The 12,258-nt window shown below is 32.9% G+C and overlaps 1 protein-coding gene across 1 annotated transcript; it reads right to left on the bottom strand.

Moving 5' to 3' along the window:
• Positions 1-396: 396 nt before the first annotated feature.
• Positions 397-7,598, bottom strand: LOC125831217 (coronatine-insensitive protein 1). The gene is made up of 3 exons (XM_049510406.1): positions 6,847-7,598; positions 2,154-2,658; positions 397-1,446 (listed from the first exon to the last, which is right to left on the bottom strand). Exons 1-3 carry the CDS (start codon positions 7,326-7,328, stop codon positions 625-627), a joined length of 1,809 nt encoding a protein of 602 aa, XP_049366363.1. The 5' UTR covers positions 7,329-7,598; the 3' UTR covers positions 397-624.
• Positions 7,599-12,258: the final 4,660 nt, after the last annotated feature.

Here is a 12,258-nt window from a genome sequence, read left to right as displayed (position 1 = left end):
AGAGTAGTGTGTACGTAGACCTAACTGCTTTGAGAGGTAGAGGGGCTGACAAAGTCTACTCTAGTGAAAATCATATTAGAAGACACAAATATTTTCCTTCTCTCTGCAGTGTTCAATCAAATAGAAGAAAAAACAGTAAAACACTTCTAATAAGAACACTTATTCTATCTCCACTTGTGAAAAAACAAGCACAAGCAGAGAACTAAATAGAACTACCAAATGGTTTCATCGTTTATCATAGGCTTTGATCTCTAGCCTTAAAATCAAACAACAACAACATGCCCAGTGTAATCCCACAAGAGGGGTCTGAGAAGGTAGACCTTACCCCTACCTTAAAATCAAACAAGTGAAGACCAAATGTTAGTTTAACCCAAAGCACAGAACAAGATGAGATCAGGGGGATTAGGAATGTAGATCACCAAATGTTAGATTACAGATAACACAAGGAAAGCAAATTTATTACAGAATACATGTCTACAAGACAAGATCAAAATCAATGTGGAAAAGACTCTCATCAAGGAAAAAAAGGAGGAAAAGAAGAGGCATACATATGGACAAGACACCTAAAAAGGAAGCAAATAAACCTCGAACAACTTCACTCAAGGAAAAGTTATATTTACAAACCTATTCAGCGAGAAGGTAAGTTGGGTCCAAAGGCTTGACAGTGTCTGGAAAATCTGTTCTTTGTCCGGCAAGGGAATAGTAGGCAAGTATATGGGCTGGATGCTCGGAGACTACAGTTTCTGCATTATTTCCATCGTTGGCAACAACTCGTCTTGCAGGAATCAATTCAATATTCCAGAATGGGCGAGCCATCGCTAAGAGATCACGACCAGCTGAAGATGCCCTGTATCCTTGTACCCACAGGTACCTTAACGATTTTAGCTGCAAGGTAGCCAAAGCTAATGCACGTTCACTGAAACAGCAGCCTCTCACTTCTAGCTTTTGCAAGCTCGGACATCCTTTAGAGAACTCCAGAAGGCCATGATCGGATTCCCCAACGTATCCCAGAAGCATCCATCTCACGTTTGGGCTGTATTTCCCAACATAACTGAGACCTACATCAGTAAGGCCCCCAGGCCGGACATAGAGAGCAAATCTTCTAAGATTATGGCAACCTCTTAGTAAAGCACGGACACCATTATCAAGTGGCAGATCTGTTATTCTTTCTTCTCGGTCAAGCAAAACCAGCCGAAAATCACTCAGATTTTTCAGATATGTACCAATAACTTCCAAAGCTTCATTTGTAATATCTGACACATAAACAGCCATGTATTCTAGTTCAAGACATCCCTTTGCCAAATCAATCAATCCTCTGTGTGTAACCGCACCTTCTTCATCCTCCATCTCCTGATCATCAGCTCCTCTCTCAATCCTGAGCCGCTTTAACCTCTTACAGTACTGGCCAAGCACTTCCAATCCTCTATCCCCGACAACATTCCTTGTCTGTTTCAAACATGATAACAGAAAGAAAACTGAATTAGGTTATAAGCTTCAGAAAAATCTTTTCCTCTCATCTACTAATCTTCTGTTCACTCAAAAGTTCTGGAGTGGTATCTTTCAGATGGAGAAACAAAAATTAGCAACTATACATGAATGCTCTCTATAGAATCAGTCATTTCCATGTGTTGAAGTATCAAGTTAGGGTATATATCAAATTATACAAGGTTTAAAAATACAGCTTGCCAAGCATAAAAACTGACACATGTTCCACAGAAAAATATTTTTTTTGTTAATGATAAGAAATGGACATTGAGCTTGACTCATCCTCAAAAGCTAACTCGGGGGAGAAGTGCCCAGACCAATTACCTATCCAACTACTTGATGTGGGACTTCTAACACACTCCCAAGCATGCCCAGACCTAGTTAACTGGAGCATGGACTCTATAATATGGAGGTCCAACATCGGTGAACAAAGAATTGGGATGGGCTCGACTCTGATACTATGATAAAGAAATTACCCATGCCAACACTGATGTGGGACTTCTAACCGTTAATTACATCAAACGCTCAATTTCTGATATCAAAGTGATGCACTCACAACAAAAACAGTGTGAGTGTCGGTGTTATGCACCAATATAATTGAGCCCGTTAAATATAAAATTGTTATTGACATAAAGAAAAGAGGGTGAGAAAAGCTTCGAAGATTTAACCTCAAGAATTTCCAAGTTGGGACACCTTTGCAGTAAGAAACAGTGGGCTGCTGTGTCAAGAAGTGCATAAAGAAGATCCAATTTCCTCAGACGAGACGCAATAGGAAAGAGAATGGACATCTCATTTCTCCCTAAGTATGTCAAGCCCAATTGGCATAATCTTGGAGGGAAAACTAGTGCGGCATATCTTCCTGATTGCTCATTATAGCCATTTTCAACAAGTTCTGGTTGGTCATTAAATGCGCCACCACCAAACTCCTCCAATGCAGCTGCAGCTCTAAAGAAGCCAAGAAGATTCGTAATTTCACACTCGCTAATTTTCATAGAGACAAGAGATTTACAATTTCTTGCTATCAATTCAAGATCTTCAGCCCTAACTTGCAGAAGATCCGTCATGTAAAAGTTCAAATTCTCAAGAACAGTGTTGTTCGATGCTAGTTCATGTGCCCATTCTCCATCTTTCTCAATTATATAACTCTCTTCCATTAACAAAGTTCTTAAGTTCCTGCAGGACACAGACTACATGAGAACCCATAGAGACAAAACAGGCAACAGAATTCAATCTACTACTCAATTGTATTAAAACTTCCCAAAAAGATACTTTTGAGCAACACAAAAACATAGCGAGTTGTGCAAGCGATTAAAAATGTCTTATATATTATAAATAATGCGCAGAAGCATTGACTTTATCAGAACCCTATCATGTCATATGAGTCCCATATAAGAGATTGTTCAGTGTAACAACTTCAACATCAATCAAGCTCAATTATCAAGACCAACTTCCAATCAACTAAACAGTAATATAGGTTCATCACACACTACACTGCAGTGGTAACGGCAAAGTCACCATAGGACAATTAACCAAGTTAGGCCTACAGCTTCACCAGAATAACATTGAGATCACTTGATCTACAAGACAAAAACAGGCGACTTTTTTCACATTCATCAGCTTTACCTTTCAGCATGATCTGTAACATCTGACCAGTTGTCTCTAACCATATTTTTTAATAACCAGTTGTCGCCACCTTACAAGCTGACATCTAGTGAACACTTGTACACATCTATACCATAGAGGATAACATGCTTAGTACCCCTTGTGTAAGTCGACTCTAATGATCAATTTCACAAATTTTTAGAGTGATATGTTGACCGTATTGGTTGAAATTTAAGTAGGCATTTGGCCATGGATTCCAAATAGTTTCCACTTAATTTGGAACTTATAAGGATCGAATTGGAAAACAGGTTTGGAGCACCTTTAAATATGGAATCCAACTACAAGTTGGATTTGGAATTTCTAACCTATACATTGATTTTGAATTAAAGTGAAAAATTATTCATGGACAAACGGCTTAGACACTAATAGTAGGCACCTTATAAACTAAAACCAAATGGATTGTCTACAGGGCTTTGGTCTAATGGTAAAAATGCAGCGCGTGTTTTGTGGTTTAGGTGCATGTCCCGGGTTTGAGCCCTAGCGTAGACAAAAGCTTAGTATTTAACTGGATAAGAATAAAAGGGTGGGCTCATTATCCACAGGGTTTCAGACTGTGCGCCATTAACCCTCAAGAATTTCTTGATCACAAGAAAACAGGCTAAAACCAAAATGGTATCAATTGATTAAATTTAAAGTCCACAGGATTAAATACATAAACATATTGATAGTTGATTGATTTGGGACAAGGGATTAAGGACTAGACAGTAGACACTAGCTCTCCACCTTAAAGAGTGTTATTATTCCAATCACGTACAACATAGACATGATTTATGGCAAAAACTGCATGATCAAGTGGGACTATTTTAGAGAGAGTACATTTTTTTGTTAGACATGTGCTCATACTCTTATTTAAGCAGCTGCTCTGACAGTGAAGTGAAATAAGTACCTCTCATAATGCTCAAAATCTACATATCTAGGATACTCTGATCTACACTAATGCTTATAGACAGATGAAGAAACCATTTCTTCTACTAACACAATTCTAGGAATCAGCTATTCGTAAACCATGGAGTCCATCACCTAAAAGTTACTCTCAACCTCAAAACAATTACTTGAGTTGCATAGCTATAGGCAAAGTATAAGGCATTGACTGCACCATGTTTTGGGAAGCGAGAAGCGGAAAAAAGCGACGAGGGCTCGTTTCACAGAAGTGAGAAGCGAGAAGCGAAGCACACACTTTTTTTAAGTAAAGCGGTATTTAATATAAAAATAAAAAATATTAAATAACTGAATAGAGGTAATATATTCTTAGATTAAAAGTAAATAGATAGTCAATAATCCACATAAGTCATAATATATAAAGTAAAAACATAATTAAATCACAAAAGGATCAAACTCCTATTCTTCAACAAGATTCTCAAACTCTTCAAGTGCCATCACCAAAAAAAATAAGTGTAACTTAGTAACAAAACAACAAATAAACTAAGTAAAAAAATAAAGACGGTTAAGAGCAGCAACCAGCATACGCCATACACATCACACTGTATAGAACTAGAAAAAAAAACAGAGCAGCAATAGAAATTGAAAAAAACAGAGCAGCAATAGAAATATAGAAAAACAGAGCAGCAATAGAAATATAGAAAAACACACAGCAGCAACCAGAAATAGAAAAAAAAAAAGCAGCAATAGAAATTTAAAAAAACAGAGCAGCAACAGAAATATAGAAAAAAACACAGCAGCAACCAGAAATAGAAAAAAAACTGCCGCAGATATAGCAACCAAAGAGAAGAAGAGAACTTACTGCAGTAGTCCAAAGGAAATATTTTGAAGTCGCCAAAGGAAATTTCAGAAATTAAAAAAAAAAAAACCTTACAACTTTTTTAAAAAAAAACTAATTAGTGCCTTTTAAAGTTAAGGAGCCTTTTCTCGCTTTTTCTTTACTTGCGCTTCTCGCTTCAACTGTTGAAGTGATCGCTTTTTGATTGTCGCTTCGCTTCAGGGAGGAAAAGCGCAGTGGGTGCGCTTCGCCTCGCTTTGCGCTTAAAGCGCGCTTTTTCTTGCTTTTGATAACACTGGACTGCACAGGGGATCAAGAAAAGAATAGGACTTAGTTGCTCCACTATGTATATCAATAGCCTTTTGTTAACTACAAATCCTGAATTTCTGGCATGCCGCCAAACCAAATCCGAAATTACATCTATATATTGGCATGCTTTCCAGTGTGTTTGGCACAGTGGAAAATATTTTTCCAAAACATTTTCTCAGCGTTGGTACCTTGAACAAAAAACTGTTCCCTGGAAAAAAAAATCCTTGCCTAAAAGGGGACAGTAACTGTACTTTTAGGGCCTGTTTGGATGGGCATATAAGAAACAACTTATAAGTTCAAAGCTAAAAGTCATTAGTAGATGATACCCTACTTTTGGCTTTTGGCTTATTTTAAAACTTTTTTGGCGTAAAAGTAAGTGCTTAAAAATACTTTTTAACCTTTCCAAACACCTTCAAAATTAAAAAAGTGCCTAAAAATCAAAAACACCTAAAAATAAGCTAATCCAAATGGGCACTTAGTCTCAACATATCTAGCTCTTCCTCTCCACTTCAAAACAACATTCAGTGTGGAAACATTCTCATTAGATTATTAAATTGTAGAAAATGTTTCTACAAGGAAAATACTTTCCACTAAAAGGAGGAACATGACATCCATCACTCACGAGTCCCATAAAGACTTTCCAATTTCCAAAATCCACATATTGCCTCAATCAATACTTGCAGATTATAAAAGCTTTAGTACCCATGAATATCAAGAAGATAAACTATTGAAACAAGTTATGCAAACCTCATATAATTATCAGAATCACCCAAGTTGTGGCCAACTGTCTTAATTGAATATAATGTGCAACCAACAGTGAAAGTTCATGTAAAAAGGATCTTAGGTCTAGCTCAATCCCAAATACTTGCTCATGAAGGGAGACAATAAACCTCAAACTGATGTGGTAATCTACACCCCCCAAGCAAAAAAATTGAACAAATCAGAATGAGAAGAAAGTTCACTAGAATTACCAATAGCCTTGACAACTCAAACCGCCACAAACATTCAAAACTACAATAGTTAAGAGCAAACATGACAATATAAATTTTTTAAACCACAGTAATAGAGCACTGCATACCAATGAAGTCTCAGAAAACAAAACACCTTTTTTTAGAATAGAAGCAATAAGTTACAAGAAAAAGAAACAACGAAAAGGGCGAAAAGAAATTCAAGACACGTCTCAAATAAATGGATAATACAGGATAGCTTCTTTTCTTTTCTTTTGGTAAAAATGATAGTGTTTGAACCAGCTTGTGCACAACCTACTGCAGTCCAATAGCACAGCTGCCACGTTAACATAGCAAATGAGCTTATACTAAGCAGGGGAAAATGTAGTTAACAAGCTATATAAGTCAACCTAACCCAGCAATTCCCATATGGAGCTTAAATATATACGTAAAAATATCACCAAAATTTCAATAAATGTTATATTTTGACCCCATAATTTTAGAAATGCTTGAACCCGTCAGTACAAGTCCTGGACCAGCCTCGAGTATTATAACAAGAACTTAGACCTCTTGTCTTAATCAATCAATCATCCCTTCGGGATCTTAATTCAGGAAATTCTCATAGACAATAAGTTAATTAAAGTGAATTAACTCACAAGAACAATATGAAACTCAAAAAACCGAAACAGGAAACAGCTCAAACTTGCAATAGAAATAAATTCATACTTGCAGGAACGAGAAATATGCAGAAGACCATCAGTAGAAAATCCAGAACACTTATCCAGCTTCAAAACTTGAAGAACTTTCCCACGACGATTCGCAAGCAATTCGAGATCCGAATCTCTAACGATCATTCTACGAAAATGAAGCGCTTTCAATTTACTAAACGACTTAGTAATCTCCACAACCCAAGGTGTAACATATCCTCCCCAATCTTCCGGTATCAAATTAAACATAGCAGCTCTTGGTTTCCCTTTCAGTTTAACCGATTCAAGATGTGGAAACCTTCTAGATAGCTGCTCCGGCTTCGCTGTATAACACAACGCCATAGTTATATGCTTTCTAGTAATCGCATCGATCTGCCACCACCTCTTGCATACCAACGACACCGCGTCTCTATCACGCGATTCCTGTATATACGGAATCACACACTCCCATACTGTATCGTTTGTTGAGCTACTCAATCTCGTTGAGTTCCGTTCCTCCATTAAAACCGAATCCAAACACAATACTTCAAAATACTAACAACAAATTACCATTATTATGATGAACTTGAACAACTTGAGACTGATAATGGAAGAGAGGTTACAGTTGAAGAAGATGGAGGAGAGAGATTCAACGGAGAGATGTAGAGAGAGAAAGAAGATCGGACGGCGACAGTGTGATAGTAATTTTTTTTTTGTATGTAAAAAGATTACTTAGAGAGACCCTAATTGAGAGTGGTCCAAATATCATAAATTTTCTTTATGAGGCTCAAACGTAAGGAATGAAGTATGTATTGAAATTTTTTATATATATTTTATTCTCATATAAGATACTAGAAGTAATATATTGGGACAATAAAAAGTTGAAAATATTTAATTCCAAGAATATAGGCCCCTATTATAGCTTAGAGTTTGTTTTCTTTGTTTTTAAGATCTTATAATAAAATGCTTTCTAATAAAATTGTTTTCTACTTTCCCTTCATTTCGGTTTGATTGTTCTGTTTTGACTTATATGATGTAGTTAAGACTTATCGACTATCAAAAAAATGATTTTATATAAGAAAGATGTAAAAAATGAGATAAAATATTTGCTTATTTTGTGTTGTTGTACTACTACTATTTTGTTACTATTTATTGTCTCTTGTACTTTTATTACGTTTTCTTTAGTTTGTTTTTGTCTTGAGCCAAGGGTCTATCTGAAACGATCTTTCTACCTAACGTCTTATATAGACAAAAACTTTGTGTACACTCTGCTCTCCTCATGAGATCTCACTATGAGGAATGCACGGAATATTATGTTATCATTGATTTAGCATGAAATTCTTAAAATATAAAAGAAGTAGCAATTGATTATTACATAAAATGAGCCCATTTAGTCAAATATGTAATGATACAACATAGTAAAATTTAAATAACAATATTAAAAAATTGTAAAATGTATGTACAAATTTATTGATATTTTACGCCACATTTCTAATAATATTTTTATTACTGAATACAATATCAAATACTAATATTTAGATTAACAATCATTGCATAATACTACAAGAATATAATATCCTTGATTATCTCTTTCTTTTTTCTCAAGAAATTATCCAACTTAAAACCAAATACATAATTTTTATTTATTGTTTTACTTATACATTTGAATAATCATTTTTCAATGCTTAAAAATAAAACAAAAATATGCATGGATAGATTCAAATACAAGTGGTTTTATAAAATAAAAAAAAATACAAGTGGTTTTAGAAAAATAATACTATTTGATGGTGGAGGAAAGAGAGAGGGAGAAAGACGAAAAAGATGCGAAATAATAGTAATTGCATTTGTCCACTTGTCGTGCTAGGAAAGGGAGAAAACTATTGATTTCATAGGGTGTTTTTTCACGAATAAAAAAATTACCTTTTTTATGAAAAAATTAGTTAAGAAATATCATCTCAAAAGTATTTATATGTAATCTAAGAACAACACACTATGAAATAAGGTTAGGGTGGGTGAGAAAGTGGGAGGTCGGGTAGGAGTGTAACCAGGTAAGATTGAGGGGTTCATTATCGATCTTATTTGAGGTAAAATTACTTATTTACAAAAAAACTCTCCGTAAATATAGTGAAAACTGAAAAGAATATAGAAAAGATTTTGAGCGATAATTATATCTCAAATCATGTTAATATATACATTAAAACACGTTACTTTACTAATATCACGATTTCTCGTGTATTAGTTATACATAGCATAATATCAAAATAAAGTATATAATAAATACTTAGTAATATACAAAGTTATTGTATGCATTATTTTTTCTAATGCATCTTACAAAATGACCCCTAAAGTCTTGTATAATTTGATGTTGGATAACTTTGATCGGAATTTAAACAATTATCTTAGTCTTTTTTATTACTCCCTCCGTCCCATTTTATATGAAGTAGTTTAACTTGGCACGGAGTTTAAGAAAGAAAGGAAGACTTTTAAAACTTGTGGTCCAAAATGAATGACAAAAATTTGTGTGGCGATAAATTATTTCATTAAGGGTAAAATAGACATTTTATATTGAAATTGTTACTTAATATAGAAATGTGTCATTCTTTTTGGGACTGACTAAAAAGAAAAGTAAATCACATAAATTGGGACAGAGGGAGTAATATATATCCTAGTCTGACTATTACATATTACTTTCATTGTTTAGTTTTCAAAGCGATCAACTTTGTAAAATTGATTGATTTAAATGTTCTTTTTGGGTGATTAATTAATAAAGAGAATTGTTTGTACTTTCTTTTTGATATTTTTACATGTATATACTTAATTGAGACGTTTCTCAAAAAATCAAAATTATAGTTCTTTATTATATGAATATATAAGTTGAAGACTTGAAGTTGATCAAATTATGATAACATATTTACTGCGTTGTAAAATATCAAAATCTAACTTTGAAATACTAAACCATATCAAAGTAATTTAAATTTGATATGATAATAATATAATATTTTTAAAAATCATTAACTAAATTTATCAAATCAAAATTTTTAATACCGTACCAGCTCCATCCCTAATTCTACCTAGTTAGGAGTTGTAAAAACGGTTTTGGGCGTGATGGCGTCTCTGTGTCATCTTTGAGTCTTTTGATAGTAACGAACCGTTGTGATGATGAAGAAAATGACAATTTTTCTAGCTTGCCTTCTTATCTAAATCATCAAATAAGTACCAATAATAAAAGACAAAAAAAAAATAAAAAAAAAATCTCCTTATCTATCAAAATATACATTTCCATTTAATTAAAATTTCTCAAGAATTTTGAAGTCTATATATTGACGATATAATTAATAATACAATGATTGATTAATGATATATAATAATAGTAATAATAAAATGCCTATTATAATACATAATTGGTTAAATCATACTGATAATCTAAATTTGTCCGAAGGGAGTTAAACTCTTAAAATTTGGATTTATACATATACATGCACAAACTATAATGATGAATTTTATTGACTCCTTCCTAAATTGATTGTTAAATATATAACAAAGACAGTTGAATAAGGGTGAACTTAAAATATGGTTTACCTTTGATCTGAATTTGATATTTTTGATTTAAATCTTATATTTATATTAAAGAATTTATTGAATATAGACATATTATTAATTAGAACATAATAACTTAAACATAACTAAAACTTTAAATGCATAAACTTTTAATTCAAGATCCATCTCTGAATCAAACAACAATAGTCCAAATAATTCATTAGATTTAACGGCTAACTAAACACAAGAAGTTGTAGAATAAAGTTTGTGGAGTTCAAAGGGGTAACTTTAAAAAATAAGTTAGCATTTGACCATTAATTTTAAATATTTCTAAGGAATCAGATTTGAGTGAAGTTTGAATTGAAATTTTAAAATTTGAATTGCGCCGAAAAATCATACATTAAAAGATAAAACATTATCTAATAAAGATAACTCCCATACACAAGATATTCGAATGATCAAACTTGAAACCTTTATTAAAATAAAAAAAATACTTAGCGGTCCATTATAATTCTCGATGGTTATAATGATACTATTTGTAAAAAAGGGTTGTAGAGCCTATTGTCCTATAAGAATATAAATACGTACTCCTAAATCCTACTCCTACTTTGAATTCTTTCATTTTGATCAATATATACTTTACTATAAAAAGAAAATAAAAAAACCCTGGTACTCTTGCAAAGAAAGGGAATAACAGTTCGACTATTTATGTAGGATTGTGCAAAATCGAATTGATCAATAAATCAAATCGAAAAAAATGTTATTGGGTTATTACTATGGAAAAATTGTATAAAATAGAAAACTATTAATTCAAATTAAATGTTATAACCATAGTTTGATTTAATTGTACCCCGTAACAAACAATTGTCATTCGCCTCTCTCCCTGGATTTCTCGCTCGCCACTCTCGCCAGTCTCTCCGTCGTCTCTCTCACTTTATACAAACACCAATGTATAAAATGTGTTTGTGTTTGTATAAAGCGAGAGAAAACGGTATATACAAATACATATACATATATTTTCGTCTTATACACTTATAATTATACATATACAGATCTTCCTCTGCCCAATTTTCTTTTGCCTTTCTCTGCTTCTCGCTTTATACAAACACAGATTATACAAATTACAATGTATAATTTGTGTTGTATAAAAAGAGAGAGAGAGAGAGAGAGAGAGAGAGAGTTTGTTTTGATATACAAATGTTTTATTTCGATTCAATTGTATACAAATTCAAATTTTATGCAGATATACAAACACATAAAATTGAATTGAGAGGCTGCCAACGATTTATGCAAACGAGAGGTTGCCATCGATTTATACAAATGAGAGGCTGCCAGCGATTTTATACAAATCTGATGTTCTATAGCTATAACATACAAATATGATTTTTATGTTTGCTAAACCTAGAACTTACTCTATTACTATTAGGTTAATGGGTTTTTAATGGTTTTACAAAAAAAAAATTTGGGTTATCGATTTTTAGTATTGAGTTATTGGGTAAAATGATAACTCATTAAGACAATAGTAATTTACTACTATACCCTTCATAAATATAAAATATTAATAATTTAACATAACTAAACACTATATTAGTACTCCACACTACGGTCTACACACTTCACACGTCACAATACTTCTATCTCACATCAGACATACCATATCATGTTTTGGTTGTAACATATAACTGTAGCTTTCATACTACATCTACTCTTATATTGATGCAATTTTTCATTATACTTCTTGTTTCACTATATCAAAGCATTTACAGTCAGTTTGCTTATCTTACTGTATCGCGTCAAATTGTTAGAGAAGTGAGAAATAATATATATATATATATATATATATATATATATATATATATATATTTTATTATTATTATTATTATTTTTATGAGTATTTTCTTGTTGAGTAAACTGA

The sequence above is a fragment of the Solanum verrucosum genome, unplaced genomic scaffold (genome assembly GCF_900185275.1).
Source record: "Solanum verrucosum unplaced genomic scaffold, falcon-dt-bn FXZP01000049.1, whole genome shotgun sequence".
In the NCBI taxonomy this organism is placed as follows: domain Eukaryota; kingdom Viridiplantae; phylum Streptophyta; class Magnoliopsida; order Solanales; family Solanaceae; genus Solanum; species Solanum verrucosum.
Note: the sequence above shows the minus strand (reverse complement) of the source record. Positions and strands in the feature narration are given on the sequence as shown.

Coding starts and splice junctions, on each gene's coding strand:
- LOC125831217 (XM_049510406.1), bottom strand. CDS start 7,328: ATGGAGGAACGGAACTCAACGAGATTGAGTAGCTCAACAAACGATACA. Junction 2,659..6,846: donor CATATTTCTCGTTCCTGCAA/GTATGAATTTAT, acceptor TGTGTCCTGCAG/GAACTTAAGAACTTTGTTAA. Junction 1,447..2,153: donor CCAACTTGGAAATTCTTGAG/GTTAAATCTTCG, acceptor TGTTTGAAACAG/ACAAGGAATGTTGTCGGGGA.